The 22,899-nt window shown below is 45.6% G+C and overlaps 1 protein-coding gene, 1 long non-coding RNA gene and 1 other non-coding gene across 8 annotated transcripts in view; 2 read left to right on the top strand and 1 right to left on the bottom strand.

The window, feature by feature from the left end:
- Window positions 1–19,844, top strand: part of LOC130528540 (voltage-dependent R-type calcium channel subunit alpha-1E) — a 59,248-nt gene extending 39,404 nt beyond the window's left edge. The window contains exons 12-47 of one of the 6 annotated variants that reach the window (XM_057038044.1): window positions 441–536; window positions 666–875; window positions 947–1,059; window positions 1,150–1,262; window positions 1,745–1,876; window positions 2,279–2,348; window positions 2,618–2,735; window positions 3,041–3,108; window positions 3,236–3,327; window positions 5,894–7,011; window positions 7,396–7,507; window positions 7,615–7,744; window positions 8,069–8,128; window positions 8,227–8,333; window positions 8,517–8,528; window positions 8,630–8,726; window positions 9,079–9,239; window positions 9,328–9,465; window positions 9,901–10,102; window positions 10,428–10,592; window positions 11,026–11,136; window positions 11,218–11,298; window positions 11,385–11,570; window positions 11,664–11,755; window positions 12,470–12,632; window positions 12,763–12,890; window positions 14,527–14,623; window positions 15,480–15,585; window positions 15,659–15,766; window positions 15,866–15,966; window positions 16,131–16,237; window positions 16,335–16,500; window positions 16,598–16,726; window positions 16,899–17,040; window positions 17,211–17,392; window positions 17,484–19,844. In XM_057038044.1, coding sequence (XP_056894024.1) covers window positions 441–536; window positions 666–875; window positions 947–1,059; window positions 1,150–1,262; window positions 1,745–1,876; window positions 2,279–2,348; window positions 2,618–2,735; window positions 3,041–3,108; window positions 3,236–3,327; window positions 5,894–7,011; window positions 7,396–7,507; window positions 7,615–7,744; window positions 8,069–8,128; window positions 8,227–8,333; window positions 8,517–8,528; window positions 8,630–8,726; window positions 9,079–9,239; window positions 9,328–9,465; window positions 9,901–10,102; window positions 10,428–10,592; window positions 11,026–11,136; window positions 11,218–11,298; window positions 11,385–11,570; window positions 11,664–11,755; window positions 12,470–12,632; window positions 12,763–12,890; window positions 14,527–14,623; window positions 15,480–15,585; window positions 15,659–15,766; window positions 15,866–15,966; window positions 16,131–16,237; window positions 16,335–16,500; window positions 16,598–16,726; window positions 16,899–17,040; window positions 17,211–17,392; window positions 17,484–18,032 — 5,762 coding nt within the window. In that variant the 3' untranslated portion in view covers window positions 18,033–19,844. Of the gene's footprint in view, window positions 1–440; window positions 537–665; window positions 876–946; window positions 1,060–1,149; window positions 1,263–1,744; window positions 1,877–2,278; window positions 2,349–2,617; window positions 2,736–3,040; window positions 3,109–3,235; window positions 3,328–5,893; window positions 7,012–7,395; window positions 7,508–7,614; window positions 7,745–8,068; window positions 8,129–8,226; window positions 8,334–8,516; window positions 8,529–8,629; window positions 8,727–9,078; window positions 9,240–9,327; window positions 9,466–9,900; window positions 10,103–10,427; window positions 10,593–11,025; window positions 11,137–11,217; window positions 11,299–11,384; window positions 11,571–11,663; window positions 11,756–12,469; window positions 12,633–12,762; window positions 12,891–13,680; window positions 13,778–14,526; window positions 14,624–15,479; window positions 15,586–15,658; window positions 15,767–15,865; window positions 15,967–16,130; window positions 16,238–16,334; window positions 16,501–16,597; window positions 16,736–16,898; window positions 17,041–17,210; window positions 17,393–17,483 lie in introns of all 6 variants that reach the window. The other 5 variants (XM_057038039.1, XM_057038041.1, XM_057038040.1 and 2 more) reach the window with 5 other exon arrangements.
- Window positions 1,626–1,697, bottom strand: trnae-uuc (transfer RNA glutamic acid (anticodon UUC)). Its single transcript has one exon. It is a non-coding gene; the product is annotated as a tRNA-Glu (tRNA).
- A 1,311-nt stretch (window positions 19,845–21,155) lies between the features above and the next one.
- LOC130528551 (uncharacterized) lies at window positions 21,156–22,889 on the top strand. Its single transcript, XR_008951325.1, has 3 exons — window positions 21,156–21,257; window positions 21,932–22,015; window positions 22,648–22,889. It is a non-coding gene; the product is annotated as an uncharacterized LOC130528551 (long non-coding RNA).
- The last annotated feature ends 10 nt before the right edge of the window (window positions 22,890–22,899 follow it).

The raw sequence follows: 22,899 nt of genomic DNA, 5'->3' as shown, positions 1-22,899 counted from the left end.
GGCACACGAGGACGTGATCGAACTGCACGGACCTTTGCCTTGCAGCATGCTTTGCACCGACTGAGATGATGAGTCAGCATTTAAAAGTGCGCCTTCTGTTGTCCCGATCATGACGCGAACATTAAATGTTCATTTTTATCCCATTCAGCTGCCGCATTAATGAGCTCAAACTCCCCTCACAGACATTAGCGTCGAGTCCACGATACTTGAGTTCTAATTATCATTTGCATCATCATAGTACCCCCCCCCCCCCCCCCCCCACTGCATTTTACATGCTTGTAAATTGCCTGAGCCCGTTGTCCTAAATGCAGGTTTTTATGTCAACCCTGACAATGTTTTAATGTGTTGCGGGAGAGAGAAATGCAGCCTGGTTACCAAAAAGGCGTTGAATGGCTGGTCCTGCGTGACGTTCCATCTGCTTTAACCTGCGTCGTCTGCAGTGTTAAAGAGAGCCACCACCATTAAGAGAAGAGGGATGGATGTGGTGCATCGAGGGCAGCCAGGGGAGGAACAATACGGGGACATCTCCTCCGTGGGTGAGTGCAAGTCTGGACAGGCTCATAAATATCGCCACATAAAGCAGGAGATTCTCCCTGGCAGAACCCACGCTGTCTGACACGCTTTACAAGCTTGTTGGTTTTGCTGCCCCTTCCAAATACCCTCAGGAATCCCCATGGCGAGAGCGAGCATCAGGAGTGCCCGGCGAGGTCCAACGGCATATTTCCGGCGTAAGGAGCGTCTCCTGCGTATCTCTATCCGCCGTGTGGTGAAGACTCAAACCTTCTACTGGACGGTGCTGGGCCTGGTGGCTCTCAACACGCTGTGCGTGGCCATCGTTCATCACAACCAGCCCCGGTGGCTCTCCAGCTTCCTCTGTGAGTGTGTAAGAAGCTCCTCAGATAGCTGTCTCTCTGTGGAAAGTCTTAAGCCCTTTTGGTTCTTCCAGACTACGCGGAGTTCCTGTTCCTCGCTCTGTTCCTGACTGAGATGTTTCTGAAGATGTACAGCCTGGGTCCACGCCTCTACTTCCATTCTTCTTTCAACTGCTTTGACTGCAGTGTCAGTACTTCAGATCCTTGTCTGCTGTTTTGTTCCCGCCTGTGGATCGGTGCTAAAGAGACCGTTCTTAAACTCTCCTTCTCTCTGAAGGTCATCGTTGGCAGCATCTTCGAAGTGCTCTGGGGTTTCTTCAGGCCTGGAACTTCCTTTGGCATCAGTGTCCTGCGAGCTCTCCGTCTGCTGAGGATCTTCAAGATTACCAAGTCAGTGCTGCTGTCTCCCTTTTTTTTCTCTCCTTCGTAAATATTTAATTTTATGTTCATATTATGTTGTTTGCTGAGTTCGCACACATTCATATTAGTTCAGAGCTTGGTTGGTGAATCTTAAAAGCCTAACTGCCACAGACAAAAGTGGAATTAGGGATTTTTATCATTTTTGCAGTCGTGATTGAAGAAGTATTTTGTTAGTCCTAAGACCGGTATTTTCACGACATCCTCTGTTTGGTACCTTGCTCAAGGGGAACTCATTTGTGCTGCAGGAACATCCAGCAACTCTCTTTCCCCTCCAATTTCAAACCAGAAACCCTCTGACCCCCTGTTCTGCACACCCTCCACCATAAAAAGGTGTTCCCATACCGGGAGTTGAACCCGGGCCGCCTGGGTGAAAACCAGGAATCCTGACCGCTAGACCATATGGGAGCACTGCTGCAGCTGGCCTCTAATTTTAGTATTTTATGACTCTTAAGGTATTGGGCATCTCTGAGAAACCTGGTCGTCTCTCTGATGAACTCCATGAAGTCCATCATCTCCCTCATCTTCCTCCTCTTCCTCTTCATTGTCGTCTTTGCTCTCCTTGGCATGCAGCTCTTTGGTGGCAGGTAACACACACACACACACACACACTTTGTTATACAGTATTTACCTGTAAATTAACATAGACACTGATAATTATCTGATCCAATAGGGAAATACTGAGTTTTTCTTTCTTTTAATCAGTAAAACTGATTTTGAAATTAATCATCCTGTGATTTCAGCTAAACCAGATCCACAAAAATGAGTCGGGACTCATTTTCTTTATATAAAAACACAGTCTGGGATTCTGTCACTTTAAAAATGTGTACAGGGAAGCTGTGCGCACAAACTGGCCTTTGGGGAAACAGAGTGCACGGAGCACGAGCTCTCCTGAGAGGGGGAGAATTGATTCCTGCCACTGCAAAATAAAGTAAAACAGAGCTCAGCTTTGCCCTCTGATCTTTTTGTTCACCCTGTTCCCATCACAGGTTCATCTTTGAAGACTACACGCCCACAAACTTTGACACCTTTCCTGCAGCCATCATGACCGTGTTTCAGGTCTGTAACCGGCGATAATAGACGGGGATAATGCAGGATGTTTGGCACAGCGGTGCAGCAGTTAGCAGTGTTCTGGTGGCAACGCCTGGTTTAAGGAGCTGCCATGTTCTGCAGGGCCCAGTCCTGTCATGGATTGGTGACCCGTCCAGGGTGTGTTCCAGCTTCTCTCCTAGGGACTGTTGGTAGAAACTCCAGCACCGCTGACTGTTTTTCAGGATATATTTACATCAGTGAAATACGTTTTTAGGCTGTGGGGTGTGTTTTCTCAGATCCTGACTGGAGAGGACTGGAACGAAGTGATGTATGATGGGATTCGATCTCAAGGAGGGGTTAAGTCTGGCATGTGGTCGTCTATCTACTTCATTGTTCTTACACTGTTTGGGAACTGTATCCTTTATTAGCTCTTGACAGAGGTCAAAGGTTATGTTATGTAATATGTGTATAATTTCTGGTTTATATCAGTCATTCTGTGACAATTTATGCAAAGTTGTTTTTACTGTTGTAATTCTTATTTTAGGATGGGATCACATTAATTAGAGCAGCTTAAATGCGGATGTTAAAACTCTCTTAGTGAAACCTGCTGGCGCCGTCTCATTATTTGATGGTCAGCGTCAGGTCAGTCAATATTAATCAGGGTTTCCCAATCACGCACTGATCAACATTGGTCACATCCTTAACGCGGCTGCGTCAAGATACTTTGTTGAATGTTTTCTTGGCCATCGCTGTGGATAATCTTGCAAATGCACAAGAACTTACTAAGGTAATAAGAGACCTGGTTGAATCATCCATGAGCTTAGCTTTAATAATTCCTCCATGCCGACATTATGCGATTATGTTTGAGGATCAGAAATAACTCTTTAGCCGTCTTTGGCTCTTTTCCTAATCAGGATGAAGAGGAAGCAGAGGCAGCCTTCAATGAGAAGCACGCTCTCCAGAAGGCGAAGGAGGTCGGTCCGCTGTCCTCCTTCATGTCTTCAGAGTAAGTGGTGACTGCAACCGCTCTCGCTGCCTGACCTCCTGTCCTTTCCTCCTTCCATCCTCTTCCCAAACCATGGCGTCAATACTTAGCATGAGCTGCTCTCGCCCCCGTGGGTCATCTACCGTGGTGCTGTAGGTTTGGATGGGCAGTGAAACCTGAATCGTCATGGATACGGAGCCCTCACCTGTTTTTGTTTCTGTCCCAATGGAGACTTTTTGGTAGATCAATCCATAAAGGCTCACATTCCCGCTCTGAACACTCCAAACTGGCCACTAAATTGTAGTCTAATGTCTCCATGGTTACAAGGAGGTGGGCGGTGCTAATGTTGTCATAGAGACAGGGTTACACAGTGTGTGACTTAACATGCCCACCTATTACAGCAATGCACTTTGCATTCAGTAAAGCAGAGGCTGTTTATCTGTTTTCACTTGAGAGTCATTTCCTTCTGAGAGTAATGTGCTTGGTCACCCTATTTTCCATCCTACAGGATAGATATTCAGTTATGTCTCAGGCATCACAACAATGCCTGCCTCATGCTAATAGGTGGCGGAAGTGCATGTGCATGCACTGGAGCGGAGAGGTTTGCTCCTGTGTGCACGATGAGTATTGAAGGACATGCATGGGCATGTACAGGACACGCAATCAATGTCAACTTTTTATAAGGTTGTCGTTTTGTGCGTTCATGCTCCCTCTTTGGGGGCCTTTTAGGTTTATTCTTTATCAAACTGGTTGAGGGATGAAAGTGAATAAAATTGGAGCCGTATGCATCGGCTATAGTTCACCCAGTGAGGGTCAGGCTCTTGTCAGAGCCCATACAGGCGCCTGGAATACCAGCGGGCATTTGTATTCAGAGGGAAACCTCTGAACTTTAAGGTTTTCTGCTCTCATCTCTTATGTCAGCTCCGAAGCCCCGGCGGTACCTGCCCTCGCTGACCCCGACCAAACTTGCATGACAGCGTCTGCTCAATAAAAAAAGAGAGAGATGCAGCATGTCGGAGGTGGACGGTGATCTTGGGCTATGAATGCATGCGTCCAGTCAGCATGACGATTGATTGTCGTTCTAACAGTCGGTGCTACAACTGGATTGTGTGCAGTTTTTCAATCCCTGCCCTGACTGCTTGGATATTCTAAGCTAACGTTTCAGTGATGAGGTTGTGGAGTTTCCTCTACGAGCATGTCTGAAAACAGTGTAAGTGTGTGACTGGCCTGAGGTGGTGGTGTTGCACGGAGTTGCCTCCCAGTGTGATGGATTTGCTCTTAAGAAAACTAAACTTGCACTCTCCCCCGCACTCTCCCCCGCCTTTGCTGACGGAGCGCATTCCTGCCATTTCTTTCTGCGGACATGCTTTGGTGCAGCCTGTCTAACATCTCATTGTTTTTATCGAGGTCTTCTTATCAATGTTGCTCTAACTGTTGATGTTTCTGAATGTTGTTTGATTGTTCTTCCCCTGTACCATCATGTTTGTCGATGTGCTCCCATGGAGACGCACAGCAGAACACTGAGACTCCAGATTTTATTCCATTATCAGAAATAATCATCCATGAAGATGAACGTATCTCACCATCGCATTGCTGTTGTCTGCAACAGCTGGTAAATGACACCCTTTATTTATAGGTGTTTATTAGATTTGGCCTGTGTGTAAGTTTTGGGATTGTTTGCTGTGTGTCTCCTGGCTTTGTTTTGTCTCTGCTCACGAAAGCACTAATGTCTTGTTTTCAACCAATCGCTCGTTGATAACACGGACCACACAAGAGTGCAGACTCCAGTAAGTAACTCTGTCTGTTCAACTCTCTGAATCTCTCACTGTCACCTCTCAACTGGAGGAATGACTCATCCTCCATCTCATGTAGCACTCTGTCCACGCTCTGCTTCTCCGATCCCAGCTCAGATCGCTCTGTTATCCTTCCACTGATTGCATCCTGCCTCATACTCTTTTCATCGTAACAGTCATAACACACTTCCAGCCACCCGACATCTTCATTGATCAGCTAAACTGTTGAAATGAAATGTTTGGAGTGTCTATTTGAACACGACAACAGCAACTTGACATGTGATTTACTCATTTCTTTTTACATCCAGTCCCTTTCACTCACAACTACTTGGATTATCTCTTGGTGGTGGTTATTAATTATGGATAACAGGATGCAAATAGAACCTGCAAAGAAACTAATTTATTAATGTTTCAGTCTTGCAGGCATTGGGATGTAAGCAATCGTAAATGTCAGAAGCCCCTGTTCCACCAACATTCCCAGAAACTTTTAGTTCCAGGAATTTATTTGCCTGCTTGTTGCCTTCTCTGCTCAGGATGTGCTCACAGTCCTGCCCCCAGGAATTCCACAGAATCTGGAAAATCATGTTTCCCTACTGAGGACATTTGGGGAATGTTTTTTTTTCCCTGGATAATTTCAGTACTAACATATTTCCAAATCCCAACGAAATAATAAAAGTAAAAAAGGGGGGTTTGAAGCTAAAATTAAGGTTAAGATTTTATTATTTTGAATGTGGTGCTGGATGCAGTGAAATGATTCCATTCTGTTTCCTCATGTGTCGTCTTTATCTTCTCAGGGGAAGCCGGAGGAGGCGGCCCTACCTGTACAGGAAAAGAGCCATCCACCGCAGCCGCCCTGCCTACTCCTGCTCTCTGGAAGAGGCCCAGGGCAGCATTAGGGAGGGCCGCCCACTGCCGCCGCTCAACCCTTCTAACTCTTTCATGTCCAGGAGAGAGAGAAGAAAAAGGATGACCATGTCAGTGTGGGAGCAGAGGACCAGCCAGCTGCGGAGACACCGGCAGATGTCCAGCCGGGAGATTCTGTTCACCAACCCTACTGAAGAGAAGGACGGGCCTCCTGCTTCAGCCCAGGGACGCTCTCTTTCGCTGCACCGCAAGGTCCTGGAGAACATGCCCTCAGGGAGTTTGAAGAACCTAAAGGACCCCCTAGCCTCCCCAATAAAGAGCCAAGATCCAGTCTCCTCCTCTATGGTTGATATCCCTGTGCATGCTGACATACCTGAACCACCGGAGTCAGCGGTGACAAAAGAATCTCTTGAATCTACAAACATGGCACTTCCAGAGGCCTCAGAGTCCAACCCATGTGGAGCAAACCTGGACGACAGTCAGACCCACAACACAGCCTCTGGACGGCAAAACCCACGGTTACACGGCGACCGCCAACACCGAGCCGTGAAGAAGTTCAGACCACCAGATAAGCCTGAAAGCCTGACACCAGAGATGGGAGATCACGATAGGATCAAAGGCAGGAGGGCGCTGCATCGCCGGGACCATCAGAACGAAACCTGGAATCAGGGCTCATCAAATGGGAATGGAAACCACTTGGCAAGTCGGTCAGTCAGCAGAGAGAGGAAGAGAAATTCGGGAAAATTGGACGAAGCAGAGATCAACACAGTGGAGGAGAAGTCCGGAGATCATGAGAGCAGGTGTTTGACACGCGGTGACAAAAGTGAGGGGGGAGATAGTGGGGCAGCAAAAAACCAGAACCACACCAGTGACCAGAGTCCTCAGACACAGGAAGAACCCCCTCAACAGGTGGAGCCAACTGAGGTCTCAGAAACCAACAAAGAAGAGAGCGAGACAGAGCAGGAGGGGGGTTCCTGTCAGCTCAGCTCCAGTGTGATTGTAGACATGCCAAACGTTCAATCTTCAATGGAGCTGTCCACACTCACAGGTACAATCAACTAAACTTTGTTCACACTGTTTTTAACACAAAATCTCTGATCAAATTAGAAGTAGAAAGTAGTAAATTAGAAGAATAGATTGTCAGCGCTTGAAGACTCATTGTCTCAGTTAATTATCAGAACTGTGTTGCTTTGCAGGAATCTTAAACAAAGAGGAGCTGATCTAATGAACCACTAATCCACTTTATCACCAGGCCACAGCAGAGATGCATGTTTGCTGATCTGAATACTTAAAAACACCACACTAGTCACTCAGCTCCACCCTTTCCTCGTGGAGATTTTGTTCAGTTGTGAAGCATCTCATTCGCCCTCTGGTGGACAGCTGCAGGAAGGCTAACAATGTATTTTGTGTTTGGCGTACAATGGTCTACCAGTAAACAGCAAAGACCCTGAAACCTGTAAGTCAGAGAAGGAGGAGCTAGAAGAGGTCAACCCAGCCAACAGTGTGATCCCAAACAGCATGTTCATCTTCAAACACGACAACCCGTGAGTTCCTTCCACTCGTTCATCAGCTCCTATCACTCATCCACTACAGTCTGCAGACATGCTAGCAGGCCCATGTTGCATATTTCCCTCTGCCTGTGGTCCTCCAGGGTGCGTCGAGCGTGTCACTATGTGGTGAACCTCAGGTATTTCGAAATGTCCATCCTCCTGGTGATCGCCGCCAGCAGCATAGCGCTGGCGGCCGAGGATCCTGTAGCCACGTCCTCTGACTGGAATAAGGTTAGCATGTCTCCCATGTCTGTTGGCTCCACATGAACCAATGAGAGAATACTCATCCTCTGAAATCATTTAAAAAATATATTGTCAAAAGAATTGCACAATCAGAGTGAAATGACTTGATGAGGGATTTGTTTCCCGACTAAGGAGAGAGGGAAATAATATCTAAGGCGTAGAGCCTCAGGAGGAAGCAGACCAATTATCTTTGCTGTGAAACTGATAAGCTATTATAACGAAACACATCATTATAATCCAAAGTTAAATGAGCTCAGTAATTGAAAACAAATTGAAGGATGTCATCCTGCTTCCATCTCACGCGTGCTGCAGGTGTTGCGGTATTTTGATTACGTCTTCACGGGAGTCTTCACTTTTGAGATGATCATAAAAGTGAGTGAAAACACGAGGCGCCAAAGCAAGAAATGATACCTTCGTCCCCGTGGACTGTGAGGGGTTTAGTCATCGCTGTCGCTCCTGTCTTGTTCTAGATGATTGACCAGGGTCTGATTCTCCACGATGGCTCCTACTTCAGAGACTTGTGGAACATCCTAGACTTCATCGTGGTGGTGGGAGCGCTGGTGGCCTTCGCCCTCTCGTCAGTTGTTTGATATATCCCAGTGAATCGCACATCTAAATGTCAAAACAGTCTTAACGGATCAATGTCCTGGCTTCATGCAGTCATCCATTGGGTCTCTTACACTGTAAATATTGATATGTCTGTTCCTCTTTCCTGTTTGTCTTCATCTGTGGATGGTGTCCCTTTGGGATTGACCTACAGCAATGTGATGGGGTAAAAAAATCTGTGAAACTGTGTGAACAAATCCAGAGACTGATGAATCTTTTTTTCCCCACCTATGCTGCCATTTTCATGCCGTCTGTCTTCCTTTGCAGGAATAACAAAGGACGGGACATAAAGACCATCAAATCTCTGCGAGTGCTGCGTGTCCTTAGACCGCTGAAGACCATCAAGAGACTTCCTAAACTCAAGGTCAGCGGTGGTCAGTGTTTGATGTTGACGTCCACGTCTGGGTGTTGCTGTTGGCCAATCCCACCTTCAGTTCTAGAAAAATCCAATCCAACCCCTAGATTTGTCCACATAAAGGAGTCATAAAGGGTTATCTTTATGTTGTGGGTGTAACAACAGTCCCTTTGTGCCTTCTGCGGTGGGGGTGTAACATGTCGCATTCCTTGAATTGGTTTGGAATTTGGGGATTTCTCATGTTCTTATCCTGCTCTCATGTGTCAGGTGTGATGCGTATGAACCACAGCTGAGTTACGGTGTCGCGTAAAGTGATAAACAGTAGTTGCATCTTTTCTATGCTGAACTCTCTGTCTCGCAGGCGGTGTTTGACTGTGTGGTGACGTCCCTGAAGAATGTCTTCAACATCCTCATCGTCTATAAGCTCTTCATGTTCATCTTTGCTGTCATCGCCGTGCAGCTGTTCAAGGGGAAGTTCTTCTACTGCACCGACAGTTCCAAGGACACAGAAAAGGAATGCCAGTAAGAATCAAACCCCCGCCACGTTTTTGGGTTTCCTGGTTGTGATTAAGATTTCCGCGCTGTAATCTGGTGGCCTCCTTTGCTCCAGGGGATACTACATTGACTACGGGAAGGACAAGAAGGAGATGAAGAGAAGAGAGTGGAGGAGACACGAGTTCCACTACGATAACGTGATGTGGGCTCTGCTGACGCTCTTCACTGTTTCCTCTGGAGAGGGCTGGCCTCAGTGAGTGTCACGCCAGCAGCAGATTCACTCTTCCAAGCTTTTACGCCTGGTTTCTTCTCAGGTTATGTTCAGAGCTGACCTTTGAGGAAGGAAACATACCAAATGTGAATTACTTCACAGTGATTTATGAATTCATTTTCTCACTATAAGGTTACATCGATATTTAATTGCCAGTGCTTGTGGGTTCATAATTCTTCGCAACTCTGCTTAATTACACTCTCGCAAAGTTTCTATTAATTTCCCTATCAAAGAGACATGATTTCCACCCTGACGGCCAAAGAATTCCCTGTAGATTCCACCTAAACTAGCTGTTTTTATTGCATTTATGTCTTGAATGAGCAGCTCGGAGTTTTCCATCCCTCTGCATGATTTGAACCGTGGCTGCTTGAGGCTTTCTCTGATGTCCGGGGTTTTAATATCATGTGTCCTTCCCAGGGTTCTGCAGCACTCTGTGGACGTGACAGAGGAGGACAGAGGCCCGAGCCATGGCAACCGGATGGAGATGTCAATCTTCTACGTCATCTACTTTGTCGTTTTTCCCTTCTTCTTCGTCAACATCTTTGTGGCTCTCATCATCATCACTTTCCAGGAGCAGGGGGATAAAATGATGGAAGAATGCAGCCTGGAAAAGAATGAGGTGAACAGAGACAAAAAAAAAGTGGGGGACACAATTTTCTCACACTATTTGCAGTAGGTCAAAGGTCAGCTTTACTGCAATGACACCCAAATACTTTTACTGACAATATTAACACCATAACTACAATCAGGGGGAGATTCATTGACTATATTTCTGTGCTTTTGGATTGAAGACATATTCAAGCTGCATATTTCACCTTTCAGCGTACCTTAGAAGCAGCACTCATATTTAAAGCCCTAAATTCCCTCAACGAGCCCGATACTTAGATTCAGATGAATGTCGTTGGCAGACATCACTGTCTTGTGTTTATTTTTGTGTATTTCAGAGGGCCTGCATAGATTTTGCCATCAGTGCGAAGCCCTTGACCCGTTACATGCCCCAGAATCGCCACACCTTCCAGTATCGTCTGTGGCACTTTGTGGTGTCGCCGTCTTTTGAGTACACCGTCCTGGCCATGATCGCTCTCAACACCATTGTGCTAATGATGAAGGTGAGGAAAACAGAGGACAGAAAGAATGTGTCACTAGAGTTTGGGAGGTGCAAAAAAGGTGCTTTTTTTTTTTTTTTTAGTTCTGCAGGTTGTTGAGAGACAGGCAGACAGATGCAGGGTGACTCAGCCTGTATTAAATATTGATCGATAATATCCAAGGACTCCTATTTAGCATGACCTCATTAACTGTGGCTGCCGCCCCCAGAGGAATGACTCTTTTTATAGTGCAATAGATGAGAAGTGTAGAGACTGGAGGACTATTTATGGGTCTGGAGGAATCTTCCATCGACCTGCAGATTTGTAAATTCACTGTGGTGTCAGACTGGTGTTGTGAGGTTACCCTGCAGTAAACCGGTTGGGAAAGATTCCAGTATTCTGCTCACACCTGCACTTTGCTGAATACCCCCTTGTGCCTTATTTTCTTTATTCTCAGTATTACTCTGCCCCACCGGCGTACGAGGCTGTCCTGAAGCACCTGAACACCGCTTTCACTGTTATCTTCTCTGTTGAGTGCATCCTCAAGATCATGGCCTTCGGTCTTCTGGTGAGAGAGGAGAGAACAGGGCCTGAATTAGAGACCCCTTTTTAAAAAAATTAGCTTAAATTCTCTTTTCTTTCCACGCAGAACTATTTTCGGGATACTTGGAACATTTTTGACTTCATCACTGTGTTGGGCAGCATCACTGAGATCATCGTTGACCTGCAGGTAGAGTTTGTTCATTTATTAATTCATGCAGCGACCCCATCCACAACGGCGTCAGCAACAACCACTCCCCTGGCTCTTTGTTCCAGTCTGTCGAAAAGTTCAACATGAGCTTCTTGAAGTTGTTCCGAGCAGCTCGCCTGATCAAACTGCTGAGACAAGGCTACACGATCCGGATTCTCCTTTGGACCTTCATCCAGTCCTTCAAAGCGCTCCCATACGTCTGCCTCCTCATCGCCATGCTCTTCTTCATCTACGCCATCATTGGCATGCAGGTCAGCGAATCAAACGCGCCAACAGAAGCTCTTTTCCCTGCAGTGGTCGATATCCTGGCCGTCCTTTTTCTTGCTTTCTTTCTGTTTGCTCAGGTGTTTGGGAACATTAAGCTGAGTGACAAGACTCACATTAACCAGCACAACAACTTTAAGACCTTCTCTGGGGCTCTGCTGCTGCTGTTCAGGTAGGATACCATGAGAATACTATGAGATCATAGCCAAACTATGGTATTGATTCAGGAACAAGTATTCACCATTAACCACCTGCTTGCTATCATGGGCATTAGCAGAATATGGGTTCTTTATTTGTCCCAAAATACTTGTGACCTTATTCTGCAGGGTCAGACTCCAGCCCAACCAACTGCAAATACAGTGGTATGAGAAAGTTTGGGCACCCTTGACAATTGGCATTATTTTTATTCACCAATCATTGGGTGTTTTAATTCACAACTTAATTTTGATATATCAATTAACTGATTAACACAATCATATTTCAGCAGTGAAATGAGGTTTATTGGGTTAACAAAAAATGTGCGATATGCCCCAAAACAAAAAAAGGCCTGTGCATAAATTTGGGCACCTTAATAGAAAAATCATATTAGTATTTAGTAGAGCCTCCTTTTGCAAAAATGACAGCCTGGATGAGTGTCTGGATCCTGGATGGTGGTATTTTGGCCCATTCCACCTGGCAAAACCTCTGCAGTTCAGTGATGTTCGAAGGATTCCGAGCATGGACAGCCTGCTTCAAGTCATCCCACAGATTCTCACCATTTCACTCTTGTGTTAAAACTGTGCTGGTGTGTGTGAATGTGTGTGTGTGTGTGTGTGTGTGTGTCTGTGTGTGTGTGTATGTGTGTCTCTGTGATGGTGTGTCTGTGTGTTTGTGTGTGTGTTTTCAGGAGTGCCACAGGGGAGTCATGGCAGGAGATCATGTTGTCCTGTCTTGGGGGACAGAAGTGTGAGACCGACATGGCAGTACCAGCTTCTGACCCAGAGGGAGGCTGCGGTTCCGACTTCGCTTACTTCTACTTTGTCTCATTCATCTTCTTCAGCTCCTTTTTGGTATGACAAGAAGTGCGACAGATTCGTCTGCTCTCCGACAACAATTCCTCAAAGTTGACGGTGGAGTTAAATGCAGAGATTTATCTGCCCCACTTCCGTATTTCCTCGGTCCTTCTTATCTTCTGTCTAGATGCTGAACCTGTTTGTTGCTGTTATCATGGACAATTTTGAGTATCTGACCAGAGACTCATCCATCTTGGGGCCGCACCACTTGGATGAATTTGTCCGGATCTGGGGGGAGTATGATCGTGCCGCCTGGTCAGTGTCTCTTTATCCGTCAGCAACATACGAAGGCTGCAGTTTTGATCACATTGTTAATCATATGTAACAGACATGCTGTCTCTACTGGCCATTGTAGATGAGAACTATTTCAAAAACCTTAGAACTATCTTGTTTTGTAAGTCCTGTTGAACCTAGGAATGGTTTTGACTATAAAATTGGCTTAATTTACTTTGTATGAAGTGTTCAATCTACTACAGGAGGGTCGTGGGATGTATACTGGATGGCCGATGGTGTGCTGCATTAAAGAGCAACACTTGATGTTCTTAAAGAGGTCTGAAAGCCCACATTTTATATGCACCAACAAACTTACTGAAAGCTCAGCTATAAATGTATCAGGCATTATAAACATATATGCAGGAAGACTCCAGCCAAAAATGCAGATCAGACCACAAATGAAGCCATATGAGCTTCTGGAAGGCATTGTCACAGATCAGGATAAGGATTTGAATGCCAGGGCTACCCCCGGTGATAGAGGGAGTTGAGGGCTTTTGGTCATTAAATGTTTGGATTCAATTCATTAAGAAGCATCCCAATGCTAAAGCCATGAGTGGGGATGTCACTCAGGCCGATTTACATCCCTTTTTTCCCTGAGCGATTGGTTCTTGCTGTATCTGTCGCATTTTTAGAAACGTGTCCACGTAATTTACCAACCATTTATGTAGGTTAACTGTCGATAAAATTGTTTTTTTGGTCACAAGAGCCTCCATCCAGCCCTGACCCACCTGACCCACCGACAAACAACTAAAGTCCTGTATGTTCTTTGCAGCGGTAGGATCCACTATAAGGAGATGTACAAAGTTGTACGCACTATCTCACCTCCCCTGGGCTTTGGAAAGAACTGCCCTCACAGGGTGGCATGCAAGGTTTGGTTCCCCCCCTGTTAACCACTTACTTTGCCCCTCTTTCCTGTGGGATTATTCCTGGCTTCCTCTTACCCTCCCACCCCCCATCCACCTCCCTCCTCTGCCCCCTCCACTGGCTGTCACCACCCCTCTAGACCTTCAGGGGTGCGTTGGACAGGTCAAAGAATGACGACAGTCAAGTCTCAGGGTACTAAGACACAGGTCGCCCATTGGTCAGGATTACCAGTGAACACCACGGCTCATTTGACTTTTTTAAGCAACATTCAAAACACTTTAATATTAAATTTAGTTTTATAGAGCAACTTGGCCAACGCCTGTCTCTTTCTACCTGTTGGATCTGGATCTTTTTTAAACTGCCCTACACACACACACACACACAACACACACACACACACACACACCCTGCCACTCCACGTAAGTATGATGTTTTCCACCAGATCCAGCCAGGTTGTCATTCCTTTGCTCACCCTGTCTGAGGACGTTCTCCTCTTTAATCATTTCTATGCTCTGATGGCAGCATAGAAAGAACGTGACTTGTTTTCCTTCTACTTTAATCTCTCCTTCTTTGTGATACCCCAGAGTAACCCTTTCTCTTGTATCTCCTTCATCCTCCACTTCATCCCATTGAAACACTCACCTCAATTCCTCCATCCATTTCTCCTCCACCCCCAACACCACCCCTCTCCCGTCTCTCTCTTCTTCCCGCTTTCTTTCACATCCCCACTTTCATGGCTACACGGGACCCCCAGTGGTCGTATCCATTATACTGACATGTATGAGATGTTGACCAACATGTCGCCACCTCTAGGTCTGGGCAAGAAATGCCCCTCCAAGTTGGCCTATAAGGTAGACCCAACTCTAGCTGTGGCACAGGCACCGCCTTCACCCTTAAATCAGCGAGCACTGTAAAACTGTCATGTGTCATACATCAAAAATCATTCTCTTAATGTTTGTTTTATGACGCAGTTTTGCTTGTTGACACACTTTTGAGTTCCTGTATTTTGCCAGTGGCAGGTATGGTAATGATTTGCCTGCTTCGCTTTGCTTCTTGGCAGAACCAAAAGTATCTGTCTGCTTTGATGTCATTAAAAAAAAGTTTCGGCAAAATCTGTTTTTATTTCCGGTTAAAGAACTTGAATTTAAAATTAATCATGACCAAACATCTACATGCCGAATCTTATCCGCCGTCAAACGTTCTCATGTCCTTCATACCTACCTCCTGTTTCTTCTTTAAATCTGTCTGCATGTCCCTCTAACAGTTCAGTATTACATTTGTGTACTTGATGTGTGTCTGTGTATGTGTGTGTCAGCAAGTTTTCTCCCAAATTTAGTTGGATGATTTTTCATGGGGAAAGTAGATCAATACAAATTCTGTGAGAAACATTATGCCTTATTTTTTTACATTAGGGGGCTCCTGGTTGCTATTATTACAACCTAATTACACAATAACATGCTCATTTATTGACATGTTCGTAATGCTTTGCTGGGATTCATAACGTGCTGTATGTTGCAGCCAGCCACCAGGGGGAGTCAGCTTGTTTCTGCCTGGCTTTATGTCTGAAATCATTCAGTTAAATGAGGGATTGATCTCACCTCGTGGCTGATTGCGGCTGCTCCGTGCTCCCACCCCTTTGCCCTGGGACATGTGTATGTGTTAGCGTCATTGGTCATCTCTAACTGGGATCCCATCTGCTGCCATCAGAGACTTGTCCTGATGAACATGCCGGTGGACGAGGACATGTCCGTCCACTTCACCTCCACTCTCATGGCCCTGATTCGCACTGCCCTGGATGTCAAGATTGCCAGAGGTTGGATCAAATGCCAGGCGTTTATGTGTGGTGAGATAAAATGCTCAACATCTCTTTTTGTCTCCCTGTGAAGGAGGGGAGGATCGAAACCAGATGGACCTGGACCTGCAGAAGGAGATAGGAGTCATCTGGCCTCACCTGTCCCAGAAGTCACTGGACCTGTTGGTTCCTATTCACAAAGGTGATGGCTCAGTTCACTCAAAGGCAGTTCTTATGGGATTAGCATAGTTAATAATGTGTGGTGGAACAATTCCTGGAAAGTTTCTCTCTCCTTTCTCAGCCAGTGACATGACCATCGGGAAGATCTATGCCGCCATGATGATTATGGACTACTACAAGCAGAGCAAGGCCAAGAAGCTCCGGCAGCAACTGGAAGAACAGGTACTTGAACATTTCCAGCTCTGAAAAGTGCCTCAAAACCTTATGTCCTATCCTTAACTGAACAAACTGAAGGTACAAACCTAAAAAGTTAATTTGCAAGTCTGTCTATAATGGTTATTTATTTAGTTCTCAGCGACTTGACCTGTTTGTTACTCTCCACCTAGAAACATGCGCCAATGTTCCAGCGTATGGACGCCTCCTCTCTGCCTCAGGAAATCCTATGCAATGCCAGGTCCCTTTCATTCCTCAGGCACAGCGCCGGATCTGCACTGTAAACTCACAGCTCATATATCTCCTCACATGGTTTCGCAGATTCTGGAGTATATCCGCTGTAATTCCACTGCCCTTGTCTGTGTCTTCTCCTTAAGCACCAGAGGAGGTTTCATCGCACTCAGCCCGATTTCCCCACAAGACATGTTCCTGCAGCCCTTTTCTTGCTCCAGGGAGGAGAAGGAGGAGGAGGACGTTGACTACCATTCTCCCTACCACCCCTATCATCACCCCCATGGCCACCACCTTCATTTACATAATCTGGTGAAGAACATCTAGGTTAAGATGAACGTGATGACATTTGAAGAATACCATTTAGACATGCAGCCTTTTTCTTCTTTCTTGTGGCACTTGGACATAGGTGCCAGATGTAATTGAGTATAACCAAATGATGCAGCGGGCTAAACGCAACTCCACGGTTGTTAAGTCACCTCAGCGGACAGCATCTATCCGAGCCTCTTCCATGCCCCGACTAGCAGTTGACACACAGGTAACAAAGGTGAATTATTGTATGTATTGCTACTGACTGTAAGGTTGACAGCGCGCATACTCTCACAAACAATTGCGCTTGAGTGTGTTGTATTTATCGGAGGTATCCGTTGATTAGCTGCCAATCGGAGTTACAGCTTCCTTCCTCTGGTTGTTTGATGTGTGGCTAACAGGGGATATCAGCAGACAGAAAGCTGATGAAGCGCTCCTTCTCCACCATCGGGGACCAGTGTGTGAACGGCCTCTGGCAGGAGCAGCACTCCCTGGAGAGAGTCAGTCCTGACGACACATACAGGCCTCGGAGAAGCTACAGAGGTCGACTTGCTTAACCGTACCGTCTGATACGCTGCAGCTTTTGCCTGCACCGTGTCTGCTCCAAAGCTTGAGCTAGTTTGCATAAATTCAGTTGCTTCTTTTTTTGGCTTTTGGTTTGAATGCAGATTTTTTAAGAAGATGAGAAAGGGTCTTTTAATCCGGTCTTCTAGGTCCTCGGATCAACCACAGAGAGACCAGCAGTCACGAGAGAGGGCGATCCAAGGAACGACGCCACCTCCTGTCTCCTGATGTGTCCCGATGCAACTCTGAGGAGCGCAGCCGAGATCCGTCACGTGAAAGGAGGAGGTCTCGTTCACCGAGCGAACCACGCAAACCCAACTTGCAGAGACAGGTAGCACTGAAGTCCCATATCGAGTCTTTCTCATTTTTTCTGGGTGGATCTTCAGGATATTGGAATATTGCTTTTTCATTATTTTCTGTAGGTGAACACATCAGGCAGCACTGCTCATTCAGCCTCAGAGTCCAGTACACCTCGTAATCGACGCCAGCTGCCACAGACGCCCTCTCGCCCAAGGCCCTACATCTCCTACTCCCCTCTGGCCCAACAGGCCAACACCTCTTCCCCACCAGCCAGCTCCTCTAAGGGGCCAGCCCAGCCTCAGGATGATGCCTGTAAAGATACATTGTTGAAGGCTGAAAGGGATGGCGGTGCCTTCAGCCCAGGCCACGCCTCATCCGGAGGTCACATGTCAGGACTGAGCAACCCGTCACCTCACCGCTACATCTCAGAACCCTACCTCCCATTCCATGAGGACACCAGTGGCAGGGAGGCAAGTGACAGGAGGGACACACTCACTTTTGAGACTGCCGTGGCAACCAGCCTGGGTCGGGCCAATGCCATTAGCTCCGCCCCTCAACTCAGACACTCCTGGCAGGTTCCCAATGGGCATTTCCTGAAACAACTGGGCCAAGCGAGTCCGGCTGGAGCTAGCGAGCTACTCAGTGACACAGATGAGGATGACCGCTGCTAAAACACTGAGCTGATGGCGATCCACGGCGGTCTGGGACACCTCAAAACAGGCAACACGGGGAGCTACAACTTCTACGATGACTCTGAGAACTTTTGTCCTCACCAGTAGCAAATCAGACAGTACTGCTCTTCACAGATATTTATACTTGTGTGTATGGTTGCATTGTGTGTGCGTGTGTGTGTGTGTGTGTGTGTGTGTGTGAAGCTAGAGAAGGCCTACCAGTATGAACTTGTGCGTGTATTTACATGTTCTAACAAATGACGGCAGAAACTGGTGGTATATGTCTACAGTCGGGCCCTGGGGGTTAATAAGCTTTTCCATGTAACTGAGTGTCTTTAGTTTTCTTTGGACAAAATGTGATGAGACATTGATCAGGTGTGTTCAAGACAAAAATGAGTGTGTTTTGTGCAGGTGAACATAGCGGTAGCATGTAAAATTGTAATACAATGAATGTATTTTAGCTTGCTTACGTTCCGATCAAGTTAGGAGGGTTGCTGTTTGTCCATATTGTGCCGAGCTGTGAGAGTAGCAACAAACCATAATTATGGTTTCCACATATTTCCTGGTTGCTGCAAGAGTGTCAGCCTGCCTCATGAATATTATACTTTTCTAATGTCTTTTATTTTAGGATACATTAATCTGCTGAAACTGGAAATCATTAAGGAATAGAAATGTTTCTGAACTGGTTGTTCGTCTTGATAACTAGATGATCACAGCAGACTGTTTGCGTCACTGGACCAGTCCATTTTATGGTAGTACTGACCAATATCTGCTGGGATCGCTTTGATGAGAAAATTGGACGAATTTGCTTCACGTTCCCACAGTTGATGTGACTAAAGCCATTTTAAAGCCAGGCACAGAGAGCCAGAGACTTTATTATTTTCTTTTGAGTGATAATGTGACATAAGATGACACAAACAACAATTAACAATTCGTGTCCTACCACCTTTTACCAGTGGAGATGTAAATAAACAATATTGTACCATAATGTACCAATAATGTACCATATGGAAATGTTTGCCTCAGTGGACACTCAGCCGAGCTTGGAGCCTCATTCAGCTTTTCATGAGATTAGTGAGAATTCTGGTGTGGAACTGTCATGATCACACTTACTTCTTGGTGACATTGGGACTCAGAAACCTCACCAACCAGTCCAGTGGCCAGAATGAACATCCCTTTAACTCCACTTGCTGATTCCATCATATTGAAGGTTAAAATATTTACTTTGGTTTGGGTTTTTTTGTTTTGTTTTCAGGCTCCAGGCATATCATGTCTCACCAGAATAATAAAAGATCAGTGAGTTGTTTTTTTAGTTCCACCATTTCCTGTCTGCATCGTCAGATTTCTGCCTTTTGGATTATTTATTTTTATTTCACTTGAATAGGATGCATATTAATATTGTGTTGTTGCATTAATGTAATGTTGAATTTATAATGTTTTGGAAATGTGAATATAAGACCTTATGTGAACTGAGGATCCAGAGGCCGCAAAAGGCCATGGAAACAGTAAACTGTGGACTCTGTGGACATGTTTTAGCAAAGAAGTCTCCTTTAAAGTGTCCAGCGCAGCCGACAGGGCCTAACTCTGTGCCTGGGGAACCTCACTGGAACAGTTCCCTCACCACTTCTGGATTTTATAGATAGAGAAGCTTTCTGCTAAATATGTAGTGTAAAATATACCGAATAAATCCACGCTTGAATTATTGCGCCATTTATTTTTGATTTGAATCATGTGGCTTGTCAGTGACCAACGGAAAACGTGTTTATCTGTTCAAAAGACTAAAGATTAAAGGATCTCTTGTCTTTTCTTGAATGATGTTATTGTCTATATTCAGCTGTTCAGTCACAACTTTACTCTCTCATAAGGTTCCCCCTGACGTCTAGAGCTTGTTAGGCCGCTCTCCTCACCCCCTACGTCAGGGGGTGGCACCTTTAGGCACACAGGTCATGAATGGCACAAAGCTGCACAACCAGAGGATTTGGGAAACAAACCACAGGTGGCAACAACGCAAGTTTAAAAAGTTGGGAAAAGCTCACTCTGGGACAGAGAATATTGACATTTGATTGAATGGGGGCTCTAAATGATCTCAAGGTGTGATTTATCCTGTAATGGCCTGCTGACCTGTCCCGGGTGTAATCCTGCCTCTCAAAGCAAACTTATAGAAAAAACAGCTTGTGTTCTAATCGTTGAGCCTCCTGCTAACTAACCTGACCAGTTCCCGCAGCCTCCTCCGCCTCTCGTTCACGCCTGTGTGCACAGAATTTATATAGGAGGATGTTTCATTCCATGATGAGATGGTACAAAGCACAGTCGTGCTCTTCAACTTGACCTTGGATGTTTGCAGACACACACAGCAGCCATGCCGTCAGAATCTGTCAGCTTTGTGATACAGTTCACACTCACCTGTGAGCACCAGGAAAGTCATGAGTCGCTGTTCTGACACCAACAGCTATTAAAGTCTGTACCATCAAGCGCGTAGAGATGTGTAGTGTCTCCATGAGAGCGGTCATTAATGCATAACAAACACCTGTATGGCACAAAACCACCATCATTAAAGGAATTTAGGACTAACAATGCAGTTTATTTTTGCACAAATTGGAATAAAAGATCATTTCTCCTGCCTGATGTGTGTGTTCGGGTTAATGCCACAGGTCGTTCTTCTGTTCGTGACAGCAAATTTGAGACATCCGGCCTCGGGCAGCAGCGCCTCACTCTGATGCTCGTGATACATTCCTCACCTTGGCCACAGTCCTTCTCTTCTGACCCTGGACAAACCTCAGAGGGCTCAAACTGAGGATCAATGGCAAATTCAGCATTTCATGCTCTTTAAAAGTCAGCGTGCAGACTAAAAACACCGTGCCACAGTTGTCAGTGTAGAGCAACAGAACCCACAAGACTTCCCAGCATCAGTGGACCCTGAGGTGTGACCAACGTGCAACAGCAGCGTGTTGAGTGGGCGCACAACTGTCTGGCACGGAAGATGTGACAGAGCTGGGATGCATGCCGTGTGGTGGTTTCATCATCCCCTCCAGGCTGGAAATGTTCGGTCGTCCTGGGCACGGTCCTCTCGGGTGGGGGTGGGGGTGGGGGTGGGGGGCGTTTTTAAAGCGCAGTCCTTAGAAGACCGTGAGCGGGTTGTGTAAGGCGGTTGGAGTCAGAGGAGTTCTGAGGACACTTTCATCTGAAGCCATGCGGGCTGCTGTCATGCTGCTGCTCCTCAGCTGTGTAAGTTGGACTCTTTGTATCAGCGATCTCCGCTAAAAAGCCGCAAATGCGTCGGGAATAAATTGTGTAAAGGCGGATGAAGCATCCAAACTTTTTTAGGTTTATCCTGCGTATATGTTTTATTTCATTTTTTTATATATATATTCTTTTGCAGACCATCTTCTTCTAAAGAAGATGTCTCATTTTTGTCTACGTGGGATTTTATTGAATTACACTATTTCAACGTGTTTGCATCAGATTTCTTGGTTTCTTGCACTTGGATACAAAGTGATGAAAACACTGTACGAATCCAACCTCATTTTACATAAATCTGCTCAAAGTCTGACAGCTCATGGGTCAGTGCATGTCTTCTCTAAAAAAGCAGAACATTTTTTGGGTTATTATTCCTTCATTTTATAAAGGCTGGTTTTTCCCACAGTTTATGTGCATATTTCTCCTATTTTCTTCTTTTTGTTTGCACACGGAGGGTTAAACTATGGGGGTACTATAACAATCTCAGAAAATCAGATGGGAGGGTAAGAAACTCCATTCATACTATAAATGATGTTAACTGTAACTAAAACGTATCACCGTCGTGGTTCTGCTGTGCTTGATAATGGATATTATATTTCAACACAAGTTTCCCGACTGGAACAAGGGGAAACTCATCTGTTTTGTGTCTGTGGTGAGTTCAGGGTTCTGTCCAGCAGAGGATCTTTGTATCAGGAGGTCAGAGAGCAGCAGAGCAACACTGTGGAGGTCACAGCGGAGCCTGGAAAGTATGAACACGCGCAGCAATCTCAGCGAGCACTGAACACAAACTGTAATCTTACTGTAGCTCAACAGGTCTCAGCAGCGAAAAAAGAACTGACTTGTTGCTTCTGCATGTCTCTGTTTGATGCTGACTGTGATTACATCATTTCTATTTTCTGTCCCAAGCCACAATTAAGTTTATCAAAATAAAATGATTTTGAAATAATTATAATAGCCACCGCAGCTATTTTATATTCTTATTTTATATGACCCTGCTTAGATCAAGATTAAGCAAATCAAGCATAATTTTTTTCCCTTCATTTTTTAGACAGAGGAGTTTTTAAAGCTCTGAACAGAGATATTTATCTCCATTCACAGTGCACAGCTGGATCATGTATATAACCATTACCTCAATATTATGCATGATGCTGCAATTTCAGAAATATATAAACTTGACCCTATAGGCAGTTTATAGACCCACCAAGCATCTCTGTCTGTATCTATATATATGCATCAGTTTATTTCATCGATCTCTCAGGTGAATGTATAATCCTCTATAGAACACATAATTCTGTCACCTCCTTAAGGGGAATATGGAGGATCACAAAAACCATATACACATGGTAATATAGATTTCTTCTGATGTAAATCTTTCCAGGATGTTGCAGGTGCAGCTGAGGTGGCTGTGCCCGACCTCGGAGTGACTCCTGGTCAAGGCAGAGCATTGAAGCAGCCAAGACACGATCCTACAGGCCCTGCTTTGAGACAGTCACAGGCTCTGGAATACTTTTATACTGAATATGCTGTAAAAACTCACCCAGAGGCTCCAGATTTATACAAAAGAGCAATCCAACATCCAGCAAGCGGGAGTGAGCAGATGCATCAAGGTGGGGGCGCTGAACCGCATGTT

The sequence above is a fragment of the Takifugu flavidus genome, chromosome 7, assembly GCF_003711565.1.
Source record: "Takifugu flavidus isolate HTHZ2018 chromosome 7, ASM371156v2, whole genome shotgun sequence".
Taxonomy (NCBI): domain Eukaryota; kingdom Metazoa; phylum Chordata; class Actinopteri; order Tetraodontiformes; family Tetraodontidae; genus Takifugu; species Takifugu flavidus.
The sequence above is the reverse complement of the archived record's forward strand: the minus strand, read 5'-3'. Positions and strand labels throughout refer to the sequence as shown.